General features: G+C 69.1%; 3 protein-coding genes across 3 annotated transcripts; all 3 read left to right on the forward strand.

The window, feature by feature from the left end:
- Window positions 1-23: 23 nt before the first annotated feature.
- On the forward strand, window positions 24-2,460 carry TMEM101 (transmembrane protein 101). Its single transcript, XM_075036353.1, has 4 exons — window positions 24-254; window positions 1,296-1,476; window positions 1,557-1,703; window positions 1,914-2,460. The coding sequence occupies exons 1-4, from the start codon at window positions 118-120 to the stop codon at window positions 2,220-2,222; spliced, it is 774 nt and encodes a 257-aa protein (XP_074892454.1). The 5' UTR covers window positions 24-117; the 3' UTR covers window positions 2,223-2,460.
- Window positions 2,461-6,254: 3,794 nt separating this feature from the next.
- LOC142035063 (peptide YY-like) lies at window positions 6,255-6,950 on the forward strand. The gene is made up of 3 exons (XM_075036886.1): window positions 6,255-6,442; window positions 6,692-6,763; window positions 6,926-6,950. The coding sequence occupies exons 1-3, from the start codon at window positions 6,255-6,257 to the stop codon at window positions 6,948-6,950; spliced, it is 285 nt and encodes a 94-aa protein (XP_074892987.1).
- A 2,413-nt stretch (window positions 6,951-9,363) lies between these two features.
- Window positions 9,364-12,038, forward strand: LOC142035064 (pancreatic polypeptide). The gene is made up of 4 exons (XM_075036887.1): window positions 9,364-9,451; window positions 10,139-10,319; window positions 11,647-11,718; window positions 11,942-12,038. The coding sequence occupies exons 2-3, from the start codon at window positions 10,141-10,143 to the stop codon at window positions 11,708-11,710; spliced, it is 243 nt and encodes an 80-aa protein (XP_074892988.1). The 5' UTR covers window positions 9,364-9,451; window positions 10,139-10,140; the 3' UTR covers window positions 11,711-11,718; window positions 11,942-12,038.
- The last annotated feature ends 1,203 nt before the right edge of the window (window positions 12,039-13,241 follow it).

Below are 13,241 nucleotides of genomic sequence, written 5' to 3' on the forward strand. Positions count from 1 at the left end.
CTTGCTGAGGGGCGGGGCTTCACTAGCGGGGCGGGGCCTCTGCGGGGAAGGGGGCGTTCTCGTAGGGCGGGGCTTCCGACGCGGGGCCGGACTTCCGGCGGGGCGGGCCTGGCGGTGATGGCGGCGGGCCGCGGCTGGCGGCGGCGGGCGTTGCGGCTGCTGACGGCGGGCGGCGGCGTTCTGCTGACCCGCTTCCCCTTCTGGCACTGCTTCAGCGGGCTGCTGCTCTGCGCCGAGCGCGCCGACGGGCGGCGGTGCGGGACGGGGGAGGCCTGGGGCGGGTGGGGGTCTGCGGTAGGCCCGGGGGTGGTGGTAGGGAGGCCTGAGGGTGTGGGGACGGGGGAGCTGGTTATGTTTGGGGGGGCTCCTGAGGCCTGTGTGGGGCCGGGGGAGCTGGTTAAGTGTGGGGCTGTGAGGGCCTGGGGCTGGTGTGGGGCCAGGGGAGCTGGTTAAGTGTGGGGGGGCTCCTGGGGTAAGTGTGGGGCCAGGGGAGCTGGTGATGTGGGGGGGGCTCCTGGGGTAAATGTGGGGCCCTGAGAGTGTGGGGTCGGGGGAGCTGGTTAAGTGGGGGGGGAGGGGGCTCCTGGGGTAAGTATGGGGCTAGGGAAGCTGGTGATGGGGGGGGGGGGGCTCCTTGGGTAAGTGTGGGGCTGTGAGGGCCTGGGGCTGATGTGGGGCCGGGGGAGCTGGTTAAGTGTGTGGGGGGGCTCCTGGGGTAAATGTGGGGCCCTGAGGGTGTGGGGTCGGGGGAGCTGGTTAAGGGGGGGGGGGGCTCCCGGGTTAAGTGTGGGGCTAGGGGAGCTGGTGATGGGGGGGGGGCTCCTGGGGTAAGTGTGGGGTTGTGAGGGCCTGGGGCTGGTGTGGGGCTGCGGGAGCTGGTTAGGTGTGGGGGGCTCCTGGGGTAAGTGTGGGGCTGTGAGGGTGTGGGGCCAGGGGAGCTGGTGATGTGTGTGGGGGGCTCCTGGGGTAAGTGTGGGGCCATGAGGGCTTGGGGCAGGTGTGGGGCCGGGGGAGCTGGTGATGTGTGGGGTGGCTGGCAGGCTCCTGTGGTAGGTGTGGGGCTGGGAGGGGGCTCCTGGGGTAAGTGTGGAGCCGGGTGGAGGGGAGTGTGGGGGCTGGGGGAAGGGCAGAGGGGCACTTGAGGGGGGCAGGGAGGGCTGTATGGGGCCAGGGGAGGGCTCTGGTAGAGTTAGGGGGTGAGGGGGGGTCTTGAGGGGGCTGAAGGGAGGTTCTGGGACTGAGCGTGGCCAAGGCTGGTTGTGGGGGTCAGGGGCTGGAGCTGCCATGCCCCCCAGGAAGCCAGACATCCCCGTCCCCTACCTGTACGTGGACATGGGGGTGGCCGTGCTCTGCGCCAGCTTCATGTCCTTTGGGGTGAAGCGCCGCTGGTTCGCCCTGGGGGCCGCCCTGCAGCTCGCCGTGGCCACCTACGCCGCCCACGTTGGTGGCCACGTCCACTACGGCGACTGGCTGAAGGTGAGACACCCCCCCACACACCCCCCAGCCCACCCCGGCCTCAGAGGGGCCCAGGGGGGGTGACGGTGACCCCGGCACAGGTGCGGATGTACTCCCGGACCATCGCCATCATCGGCGGCTTCCTCATCCTGGCCAGCGGTGCCGGCGAGCTCTACCGCCAGAAGCCACGCAGCCGCTCCCTGCAGTCCACGGGGCAGGTCTTCCTCGGCATCTACCTCATCTGCCAGGTACAAGGGGGGGGGTCACGGGACATTGTGGGGTGGGTGACAGCCACATCCTGCCCCCCACCCTGCTGCAGGCAGCGGGGGCTGGATCCGCCGGGGGTTTCCTTCCCTGGGGGAGAAGCCTTAGGCGAGCGCTACCAGTGCCACCAGTGGCACCATTACCGCCGTGCTCCAGTCCCCCTCCCCATCGTCGTTCCCCCCCCCCTGCCCCAGGCCTACTCCCTGCAGCACAGCAAGGAGGACCGCCTGGCTTACCTGAACCACCTCCTGGGGGGTGAGCTCGCCCTCCAGCTCCTCTTCATCCTCTATGGCCTCCTGGCCCTCGCCTTCCTCTCCGGTTACTACGTGCGGGCGGCGGCGCAGGTGCTGGCGGTGCTCCTGCCCCTCGCCATCCTCCTCATCGACGGCAACATCGGCTACTGGCACGACTCGCGCCGGGTCGAGTTCTGGAATCAAATGAAACTCATCGGGCAAAACGTCGGTATTTTTGGAGCTGTCGTCATCCTGGCTACCGACGGCTGAGCGGGACGGCTGCCGGCTGGGACTGGGGGGTGGGTGGGGGGCAGCAAGGAGCGGGGAGGGGGCGGTTTTTTTAAAGAATCACCGCTATTTATTCTTTTTTTTTTTTTAATTTGTAAATACTTGATAATTTTGCCAGAGGATGGGGCAGTCACTGCCCTGGGCGTGTGGGGGAGCTGGGGGTGGGGGGGGGGGCTTCTGCCTGTGGGGTTCTGGCCACTGTGTGGCCCCCTCCCCACCGAGGTTCCCCCCCCCCGCCCCCGGGTGTATTTTTACTGATGAAACAAGAAATCTTTTACCTCAACCCTGGGCTGTCTCGGCTGTTGTGCGCCAGCGGGGTCGGGCACTGCTGCTTCGGGGGGAGCTGGTTTTGGGGGTTTGGAGGGGGAGCTGTTTTGGGGGGAGCCTCTTTGGGGGGAGTTGACTCTTCCCCTCCCTTCAGCGGGGAAACTGAGGCAGGGGGACAAGCAGGGTCCTGGGCTGGGTTTTGCTGCCGGTGCCTGGCCGTCCCCGGGGTTCTGCCCTGCCTGCGCGCTGCCTGCACTCTGCCGCAACCTGACGTGGGGGCTCAGCTTGCGATTTATGGCAGGAGGATGTGCTGGCGGGGGGGGGGCGTGGGGAGAGCATCACGGCAGGACACGGTGAGGGGCTGGCAGACCCCGGGTGTCCCCGTGGGCCACGTCCTCGCTGTCCACGTCCTGCCGCCCGGCTGGGCAGGCATGTGTCGTGTGTGTGTCCCCCCCCGGCTGAGTGGTGGAAAATCAAACAGGGGCTGATAAGGGCCTTCCTCCGGGGAGGGGGGGGCATGTGTGGCCCCTAATGTGCCTCCGGCGGAACCGGGGGCCATAAAGCGCGGGGAAGCGGCAGAGCCCTGTTTGCTCTCCCTGTGCCTTTCCGTCCGACACCCCCGGCTGGGGGGGCTCCTCGCCCTCCCAGGACCCCCCCCCCCGGGGGCTGCTTAGGGTCCAGTGTTGTACCTTCAGTCCCAGACACTCCTCCATGCCCGTGGGGAAGGTGGGGGGCACACAGTGGACACCCCCTGCCCCATCCCCTTTGGGTACCCCTGGGGCCACCCCTCACCCTGCCCGGGGAGGTGCGGGGGGGGGGACACGACACTGCAGCCGGGGGTGGGGGGGTGGCATTTCTACCCGCTGGCAGAGCCATCCTGTGACCTTTGGAAAATTGCTGTTTACTGTCACTCGGGGGAAATGGTGCAGAAAGTTCTCGCCTCCCTTCTTCCCCCCGCAGCGGGGTCTGCTCTGTGCCAGGGGGGGGGGGGGCTGAGGGCCACCCGGACCCCGATCCTCCCTCCCGGCCTCAGCTCGGGACATCTGTGACGATGCAGTGACATTGCCGCTTGTGGGCTTTGGTTCCAGTCCACAGCAATGGGACCGGGGGGTTGGTGTCCCCCGGCCACCGCTCTGTGCCCCCCACCGCGAATCCCATGATGGGGCAGAGCCCCCCTGTCGGAGCGCTCCTCTGCCGGGGAGGGGGCTCAGCCCCCACCGGGGCGATGCTGGATTCGGCCTCCGTGTCCCCAAGGGCACGTGGCAGGCTGCTTGGGGGGGGCCATCCGCATCCCCCATCGATCCAATTAGCCCTTGATCGACCCGTGCCTTCGTTTGCGGGGACGTGAAAGGTGCTGGGCTGGGGCGGGGGGGGGGGGCTGCGCCAGGGCTGCTCCCACCCACCCCCAGGCTCACGAGGGGGCTCAGCCCCCTCTCCCAGGCTGGCGTGGGGCTGGGCACCACATGGCTGGGGCAGCGTGGACCCCCACTTGTGTCCCTGCGCGCCGGTGTGACGCTGTGGCCATGCTACGGGGACGAGTCCCCCCCCCGGGGCTGGGGACAGCCACGGGGCTGGGACCCCCGTGGTGGCACTGCCATGAGCCGTGCCCCCGCCGCCGCTCGCCAGGGTGATGGCCCGGTCAGGAGTTGGGGAGCGTGTCCCCTCCAGCCGGGCTGGTGGCACCCCACAGGGTCCTGGCCGAGCCGTGTCCCCTCCATCCACCTGCCTGGAGATGTGGCTGCTTCTGGGTGGGAGCATCTTGGGGCTTTTGGGGACCCCCCCCCCCCCTTCTGCCGCCCGTCCCCATCCCAGCACCCACATGGTGGCTTTGGTGGCCCCTTCCCAGTTTGGTGGGGACGCAGACCCCCCGCTCGCAGCACATCCCCGCCGGGCGCCTTTGTGCCTCAGTTTCTCCCTGGAGGCCCGGGCTGGGTGATTGCTCCTTAATGCCAAATCCATAACGAATTAGTGTCCCCCCCCGGCGCGGGGGGGGGGTCCTGGCGGGGGAGCGGAAAGGGCAGCTCATCCGTCCTGGAGGGCTGTGACAGCGGTCGATGGCGGTGACGGGGGCTGCGGTGACGGGGGCTGCGGTGACGGGGGCTGCGGTGGCGGCTCCGTGCCCTGCCGTGGTGTCTGGGGAAACTGAGGCAGCCGCGGGCTGTGTCCCTTCCCCTGTGCTGTCCCCCGTGGGTGGCTTGTGCCAGGGCTGTGGGCCGTTGTGTCCCCGCTGTGTCCCATGTGCTGTGCCCGTGTCACGGCTGTGCCGTGTTTGTGTCCCTGTGTGCCGCTGCCACGTCCCGAGGCTGTCCTGGGGCCACGCGTGTGCCGTGGCTGCGTGTCGCATCCGTGTCCCTGTGCCGTGGCTGCCTGTCACCTCTGTGCCTGTGTGCCCTGCCCCGCGTGCCGTGGCTGCGTGTCACATCCGTGGCCATGTGCCATTGCCATGTGCCACACGCCACGGCTGTGGCTGCGTGCCGTGTCCCTGCACCGTGGCCGCGTGTCACACCCGTGCCCGTGTGGCATTGCCATGTGCCGCACGCCGTGCCCGTGTCCCCGTGTCCCATCCGTGTCCCCCGTGCTCCGTCCGTGCCCCGTGCCCGCACCCCAGCCCCTCGGTGCGCCAGGCTCTGCCAAGGGACGGTGACAAGGTGCTGGCACGTGTCCCTGGGGCTGGGGGCCGGTGGAGGCGGTGAGGGGGGGGGGCTGCCGGGGTCCTGCCGTGCCCGTGGGTCGGTCACGGGTGAGGGAGGAGCCAGCAGCCCCCCCGGAGGCTATAAAACCCCAGGCAGGTGAAGGAGCCTTCGCGTCCCCAGAACTGTCACCCCGCTGCCAGGCCCTGCCTGTCACCTCCCGCCGCCTCCATCGTGAGTGCGGGGACAGCGTGGGGACGGGGCTGGGGTCTTGGGGGGGGGGGGGGTCCCGTGGAGGGGAGGTGTCCCCTTGGGATGGCTGGAACTCCTGGGAGGGAGATGTCCCCTTGGGGACGTGGAGGGGGGGTGTCCCTGGTGGGGAGGCATCCCTTGGGTTGGACTGGGGTCTTTGGGGTCCTTTGGGGTGGGAGATGTCCCTTGGGGTGGGAGATGTCCCTTGGGGATGCTGGGGCGGGGGGTGTCTCTGGGGGGAGATGTCCCCTTTGGGAGATGGGGGGGGTCGCCGGGGTCCCCAGGAGGGATGTGTCCCCTTGGGGACTTACAGGGGTTGTCCTTGGAGATCCCTGGGAGCAAGATGTTCCTTTGGGGAGAATGGATGAGGTCCCTGGGGGTCCCTGGGAGGGAGGTGGCCCCCTGGGGACGTTGGAGGTGTGTCTGGGGGGTCCCTGGGAGGTGGCCCCTTGGGGACATTGGGGGGGTGTCTGTGGGGTCCCTAGGAGGGAGGTGGCCCCTTGGGGACATTGTGGGGTCTCTGGAAATCCCTGGGGGTGAGATGTCCCTTTGGGGAGGTGGGGTGGTCTCCAGAAGGGAGATGACTCCGTGGGGACATGTGGGGGGTCCCTGGAGGGAAGATGCCCCTTGGGGGGGGGGGGGCTGTGGTCCTGGATTGGGGAGGGAGACATCCCCTTGGGGAGCAGGGTGCCCTGGGGGTGCGATGTCCCTGCAGGGGACGGGGTCCTCCGGGTGAGACACCTCTGTGGGCTCGGGGGGACACATGGGGGCTTTGGTGGGGGGCAGAGCTGCTCCGAGCTGGGACGGGGGTACCCGAGGGCGACGGGAGTGATGGACACAGAGCTGCCCCCCCGTCCCCACGCAGATGATGACGTCCCCGAGGCCGTGGCGCGTGCTGGTGGCCGTGGCCCTCTGCGCCCTGCTGTTCCTGGGCACGCTGGCGGCTGCGTACCCCCCCAAGCCCGAAAGCCCCGGGGACGACGCCTCCCCCGAGGAGATGGCCAAGTACTTCTCGGCCCTTCGCCACTACATCAACCTGGTGACGCGGCAGAGGTGAGCGCGGGTTGAGCGGGAGCACGCGCGTGCGAGCCCGGTGGCGCTCGTGCGAGCCCCTTTGCACGCGGAGGCAAGTCCCCGTTTGCACGCTCGTGCCTGCCCTTTTGCATCCCCCCCCCCCCCCCCGTGCGCCCCGTTGCGCGCACCCGGCGGTTCCCGTTCGCACGCTTGCGCGCGCTCCTTTGCACGCGCTCGTGCGCGCGTGGGGTCCCACGTTTGCGCGCCCACGTGTGCCGTGTCCCGCAGGTACGGCAAACGCGCCAGCCCTGAGTCCCTGGTGTCGGAGCTGCTCCTCGGGGCCAGCAGTGACAGGTCACGGTGAGTGTCCTCGTCCCCGTCCCCGTCGCCCCGTGGACAGGGAAAGGGGCTTGCACCCTCTCCTGCACCCTGGGGTGGGGGGCCTGGGGGTAGTTTGGGGTCCCAGAGAGCATTGGGGGTCTCGTGTCCCTCCCCTTTTCTCATGCCAGCTCTTCTCCGCAGGTACGACGATGACTCCGCGTGGTGACCGACCCCCCCAGCCCCCCCGTCCCCCAAATCCTCCCCGTCTCTCCGCATCTCCCTAAAGGACCCGGGGCTCCACCGCAGGGTGGGTCCCAGCACCCGGGGTCAGCGTGGGTCCCCCCCCGCCGGGAGGGCCGGGGACCCCCAGAGCCTGGCCCGGGGGGTGTCCCGCTGGGGGGGGCCCTGACCCCGTCTCCTCCCCACCGCTGTCAGGGGGGTCCCGCATGGTCCCTCAGCGGCAATAAAGAGCACGATCGTGGGCACCCGTCTGGGTTGTGTGTGCTGGAGGGAGGGGTGCAGGGGGGGTGGAGGGGTGCGGGGGGGATGGAGGGGTGCGGGAGGGATGGAGAGAGGGGTGCAGGGGAGATGGAGGGGTGCAGGGGAATGGAGAGGGGTGCAGGGGAGATGGAGGGGTGCGGGGGGATGGAGGGGTGTGGGGGGATGGAGGGGTGCAGGGGGGGATGGAGAGAGGGGTGCAGGGGAGATGGAGGGGTGCGGGGGGATGGAGGGGTGTGGGGGGATGGAGGGGTGCAGGGGGGGATGGAGAGAGGGGTGCAGGGGAGATGGAGGGGTGCAGGGGAGATGGAGGGGTGCAGGGGAATGGAGAGGGGTGCAGGGGAGATGGAGGGGTGCGGGGGGATGGAGGGGTGCAGGGGAATGGAGAGGGGTGCGGGGGAGATGGAGGGGTGCGGGAGGGATGGAGAGAGGGGTGCAGGGGAGATGGAGGGGTGCAGGGGGGATGGAGAGGTGTAAGGGAGATGGAGGAGTATGGGGGATGGAGAGAGGCTTGCAGGGGAGATGGAGGGGTACAGGGGGGATGGAGGGGTACAGGGGGGATGGAGAGAGGGGTGCAGGGGAGATGGAGGAGTACAGGGGGATGGAGAGAGGCGTGCAGGGGAGATGGAGGGGTGCAGGGTGGATGGAGGAGAGCAGGGGAGATGGAAGGAGGGGTGCAGGGGAGGATGGAGGGGTACAGGGGGGATGGAGAGAGGGGTGCAGGGGAGATGGAGGAGTACAGGGAGGATGGAGGGGTGCAGGGGAGATGGAGGAGTACGGGGGGATGGAGAGAGGCGTGCAGGGGAGATGGAGGGGTACAGGGGGGATGGAGGGGTGCAGGGTGGACGGAGGAGAGCAGGGGAGATGGAGAAGTGCAGGGGAGATGGAAGGAGGGGTGCAGGGGGTGCAGGAGGGATGGAGAGAAGGATGCAGGGGAGGATGGGGGGGGGGTGAGGCTGGGTGGAAGGAATAAGGGACAGGGGACCCACTGGGGTGCAGGGGTGGAGGGCTGGGGAGAGATGTGGGGAGTGGGGGGGGTGGAAGGGTCCACGGGGGAGTAGATGGAGGAGTGGAACGGGGGGAGGGATGGAAGATCTGGGGGGTGGGAGTGGGTGCACTGGGGGGTTGGGGAACACTGGAGTTGGATGCTGGGGTGCGCTGGGTGCAGGGGTGCACCGGGTGTGGGGGTAGCGGGGGGCAGTGGCTGGGGGTTCTGGGGCGCACTGGGTGCGGGGGGGATACGCTATCAATGGGTGTTGGGGTGCACGGGTGTGGGGGCGTGCTGGGTGGGGGGCTGCAGTGATGCTGGGGTTCATGGGGCACGGGTACATTCGTGGTGGGTGCTGGGGTGCACTGGGTGTGGGGTACACTGGTGGTGGGTGCTGACACCCACCGTGGGGTCCCTGTGGGGACTGTGGCTGTCAGGGGCTGTGTCAGGGCTGGGCTGGGTGTCCCCCACCCCTCTGACCCCCCAGCCTGGCCCGTGGGGGGAGTGGGGGGACAGTAACGTCCTCGGTCATGGCCACAGAGGGGGGCTGGCTGCTGTCCCCCACCCCCAGCTCTGCCTCCCACTGTCCCCCTGTCCTTCCATCCCCCCCCTCACCCCAACGTCGCACCCTCCACCCACCTGGCCCCCCCCCGCTGCCCATCCATCCGTCTGCCCCCCCCAGCGTCCCTCTGTCCCACTCCCCATCCCTCTGTCCATCCCTCACTGTCCCTCTGTCCTGCTGCCCACCCCTCCCGCCAGCCTCCACCCTTGCACCCCACCAGCCTCCCCCAGCTCTGCCCCTCTGTCCCCACTCCTGTCCCTCTGTCCCCACTCCTGTCCCTCTGTCCCCACAGCCGTCCCTTGGTCCATCTGTGGGGCTGAGATGCTCTGGGGACCGACGCCGGACACCCGTGTCCGTGTCCTCGGTCCTGCCAGGACCCCCCCCAGCCCAAGGTCAAACATTAACCAGGGCTATGCGAGGGGCCACGTGTCCCTGTCACCCCCCCCCCACGGTCCCTGTCCCCCTCGATGGCCCCTGTCCCCCCCCCGGCCACGTGGCCACCCGGCCACAGGTGCTGTGTGACAGGGTGACATCAGCGGGGGGGACAGGGGGGGATATAAGGGCCAGCACTGCGGTGGCAGCGGTGTCACCAGGAGTCGACGGCAGCGTCCCCCCCCACCCCGGTCTCGCCACGTCCCTCTGTCTCGCCGTGTCTCCGTGCCACCGCTCGTGGAAGCAGGTGAGTGGGGCCGGGGACTTGTCCCCCGTGGGGGGCCGGGGCTGGGGAGGGGGGTGGGTGACAGCACCCGTGCTGGGGGACGAGGCGCTGGAGGTGGGGGGGGGGGGGGGTGCGGGAGCGTGCAAGGATGTGCCAAACGGGGTGTGCACGAGGGTGTGAAACGGGTGTGCGCGAGGCTGAGCGTGCGCGCCTGCGTGTAGGGGCGTGAAACGCGGCGCGCGCGCCCGCGTGCTTGAGGGTGAGCTGGGGGGGGGGGTGCGCGCTCCGGGAGCGCGGCTTTTTCGTGCACGCTGGGAGCGGGGAGAGCGTGCGCGTGTGCGTGAGTGTGCGTGAGCGTGCACGTGAGCGTGCACCGCTAGACGGCTGTACGCCCACGCGTGCTGGAGGAGTGGAAGGTTTGTGCGCGTGCGCGAGCGCTCCCGCAGCATAGACGGGTGTCTGCGAGCGTGCAAGGGGGTGCGCGTGTGTGCACGGCTCTGTGCGCGTGTGCGCACGGCCTCAGGAGCGGAGGTCCGGCGTGCACGCCTGGGCGCGTGCCGAGCGCCGCGGACTCGAAGGCGCGTGGGGAGGGGGGGGGGGTGTCCGCGTGTGCACACGCGCGCGTGCGCGTCGGCGTGCGTGCAGGCGGGTGGCGTGCGTGCGGCGCGGTGCCGTCGGCGGAGCCTGAGGCCGCTGCGTGCGATGCAGCCATGGCTCCCCGCTGGCCCTCCCTGCTGCTCCTCGCCTGCGCCCTGGCGCTGCTGGCCGGGCACCCTGGCACCGCCGGCCCCGCGCAGCCCACCTACCCCGGGGACGACGCGCCCGTCGAGGACCTCGTCCGCTTCTACAACGACCTCCAGCAGTACCTCAACGTGGTCACGCGGCACCGGTGAGCGGCGAGGCGGCGGCGGGGGCATGGCTGCGGGACCCCCCCGTGACGCGCTGCCCGCTTGCGACGTGCTCCCCGTTGCAATGTACTCCCTGCAGCGATGCGCTGCCCCGTTGCGACGTGCTCCCTACTGCGACGTACTCCCTGTTGCAACATATTCCCCAGTGCAACGCACCCCTTGTTGCGAAGCGCTCCCTGTTGCAGTCCTTTTACCTGCTGCGACCAGATCTTTGTTGCTCCCCCTTGCAGCGCGCTCCCCATTGCAATGCGCTCCCCGTTGCAGCGCGCTCCCAGTTGCAGCGCACTCCCTGTTGCGGCGTGCTCCCCGTTGCAGCACACTTCCCACTGCAACACACTCTGCACTGCTGCATGGTCCCCATTGCAGCGTGCTTCCCACTGCAATGTGCTCCCCGTTGCAGCACGCTCCCTCGTTGCAACACGCCGCCTGTCGCAACGTGATCTCCTGCTGCAGCCAGCTCCCTTCTGCAAGGAGCTCCCCCATCGCAGCACACCATTGCACCGTGCGGCCTCGTCGCAACCTGCCCAACTTCTGCAACCAGCTCCCCGTTGCAGTGCAACTCCCGCTGCAACGCGCTCCCAGCTGCAACTTGCTCCTGTTGCCACACCCTTCCCATTGCAATGCGCTCCCCGCTGCAGCGCACTCCCTCGTTGCAACACGCTACCTGTTGCAATGTGCTCTCCAGCTGCAACCAGCTCCCTTCCGCAGTGAGTTCCCCCATCGCAGCACACCATTGCACCATGCGGCCTCATTGCAACCTGCCCAGCTGCTGCAACCGGCTCCCTGTTGCAGTGCAATTGCTGCTGCAATGCGCTCCCTGCTGCAACTTGCTCCCATTGCCATGCGCTTCCCATTGCAACATGCTCCCCACTGCAGCGCGCTGCCCATTGCAGCATGCATCCCATTGCAATGTGCTCCCCACTGCAGCACACCCCCTCGTTGCAACACGCTACCTGTTGCAACGTGCTCTCCTGCTGCAACCAGCTCCCTTCCGCAGTGAGTTCCCCCATCGCAGCACACCATTGCACCATGCGGCCTCATTGCAACCTGCCCCGCTGCTGCAACCGGCTCCCTGTTGGGGTGCAATTCCCGCTGCAAAGCGCTCCCTGTTGCAGTGCAATTCCCGCTGCAACACGCTCCCTGCTGCAACTTGCTCCCGTTGCAACGTGTTCCCCGTTGCAGCGCGCTGCTCCCCTGCAACCCGCTCCTCCGCTGCACCCTTTGCTCGCTGCAGCCGGCTTCCCCCCCGTTGCACCGTGCTCCCCATTGCATGGTGCCGCCCCCCGGTAACGCGTTCGCCCCTCGCAGGTACGGCAAGCGGTCGGGCAGCCGGGTGCTGTGCGAGGAGCCCTTCGGTGCCGCAGGGTGCTGAGCCCCCAGGTGAGGGGTGGCAGGTGGGGGTCTGCACAGCGACCGAGCTGGGAGGGGGGGGACTGGGGGACGGATGCTGGGTGAACGCCCCAGCACCACCCGTGCCTCAGTTTCCCCAACAGGCATCACCCTGGGTGGAGGTGGGGGAGCCCCAGGGTGGGGGACGTGGGGTGGGGGGAGGCTCCGGGGGGGCACTGAGGGGTGCTGGGGTGCTGACCCCCTCTCATTGCAGGGACGCTGCCGGGGCAGAGCGGGTGAAGAGGAGCCCGGCGGGGTGTAGCACCCACGGCACCCGCTGCACCCACGACACCCACTGCACCCGTGGCACCTGCTGCACCCACGGCACCCACGGCACCCACGGCACCCATCACCCCGGGGCCGGGCTGGTCCCCCAGCAATAAACCCCCTTGCAGCCACCTCCTGCCTCTGCCTGCTCAGGGGACGGGGACACCTGGGGGGCACTGGGGCTGGCAGGGCTGGGGACACTGGGGACAGCTGTGCTGGGGACACTGGGACTGGGGACACTGGGGGTGGGGACACTGGGGGTGGGGACACTGGGGGTGGCTGTGTTGGGGACACTGGGGACACTGGGGGTGGCTGTGCTGGGGACGCTCGGGCTGGGGACACTGGGGCTGGGGACACTGGTGGTACTGGGGGTGGCTGTGCTGGGGACACTGGGGCTGGGGACACTGGGGGTGGCTGTGTTGGGGACACTGGGGGTGGGGACACTGGGGGTGGCTGTGTTGGGGACACTGGGGGTGGGGACACTGGGGGTGGCTGTGCTGGGGACACTGGGACTGGGGACACTGGGGCTGGGAACACGGGCTGGGGACACTGGGGACAGCTGTGCTGGGGACACTGGGACTGGGGACACTGGGGGTGGCTGTGCTGGGGACACTGGGGACACTGAGGACACTGGGGTGGCTGTGCTGGGGACACTGGGGGTGGGGACACTGGGGGTGGCTGTGTTGGGGACACTGGGGACACTGGGGGTGGCTGTGCTGGGGATGCTGGGGACACTGGGGGTGGCTGTGCTGGGGACGCTCGGGCTGGGGACACTGGGGCTGGGGACACTTGGGGTGACTGTGTTGGGGACACTGGGGCTGGGAACACTGGTGGTACTGGGGGTGGCTGTGCTGGGGACACTGGGGCTGGGGACACTGGGGATGGCTGTGTTGGGGACACTGGGGCTGGGGACACTGGGGCTGGGAACACGGGCTGGGGACACTGGGGGTGGCTGTGTTGGGGACACTGGGGCTGGGGACACTGGGGGTGGCTGTGTTGGGGACACTGGGGGTGGGGACACTGAGGGCACTGGGGCTGGGGACACTGATGCTGGTTGTGCTGGGCACTGTGGAGGCACCAGTGAGGGGGCACTGGGAATACTGGTGCTGGGGACACTGGGGATGCTGGGACTGGGGACACCGGTACTGGGACATGGCGTGGGGTGCCCCACTGCTGGGGTGTCGGTGTCAGCACTGGGGGTTCCCCCCCCGTGGGACAAAATGTGGGGTTGGGGGGGGGCCTCGTCT

Source organism: Buteo buteo, chromosome 9 (assembly GCF_964188355.1).
Source record: "Buteo buteo chromosome 9, bButBut1.hap1.1, whole genome shotgun sequence".
In the NCBI taxonomy this organism is placed as follows: Eukaryota; Metazoa; Chordata; class Aves; order Accipitriformes; family Accipitridae; genus Buteo; species Buteo buteo.

What these genes read in the sequence shown, in the direction of transcription:
- TMEM101 (XM_075036353.1), top strand. Translation starts at nt 118, where the DNA reads ATGGCGGCGGGCCGCGGCTGGCGGCGGCGGGCGTTGCGGCTGCTGACG. An exon ending in GAGCGCGCCGACGGGCGGCG is followed by an intron (nt 255 to 1,295) that starts GTGCGGGACGGG and finishes CATGCCCCCCAG; the next exon opens with GAAGCCAGACATCCCCGTCC. An exon ending in ACTACGGCGACTGGCTGAAG is followed by an intron (nt 1,477 to 1,556) that starts GTGAGACACCCC and finishes ACCCCGGCACAG; the next exon opens with GTGCGGATGTACTCCCGGAC.
- LOC142035064 (XM_075036887.1), top strand. Translation starts at nt 10,141, where the DNA reads ATGGCTCCCCGCTGGCCCTCCCTGCTGCTCCTCGCCTGCGCCCTGGCG. An exon ending in AACGTGGTCACGCGGCACCG is followed by an intron (nt 10,320 to 11,646) that starts GTGAGCGGCGAG and finishes CGCCCCTCGCAG; the next exon opens with GTACGGCAAGCGGTCGGGCA.
- LOC142035063 (XM_075036886.1), top strand. Translation starts at nt 6,255, where the DNA reads ATGATGACGTCCCCGAGGCCGTGGCGCGTGCTGGTGGCCGTGGCCCTC. An exon ending in AACCTGGTGACGCGGCAGAG is followed by an intron (nt 6,443 to 6,691) that starts GTGAGCGCGGGT and finishes CGTGTCCCGCAG; the next exon opens with GTACGGCAAACGCGCCAGCC. An exon ending in GCCAGCAGTGACAGGTCACG is followed by an intron (nt 6,764 to 6,925) that starts GTGAGTGTCCTC and finishes TCTTCTCCGCAG; the next exon opens with GTACGACGATGACTCCGCGT.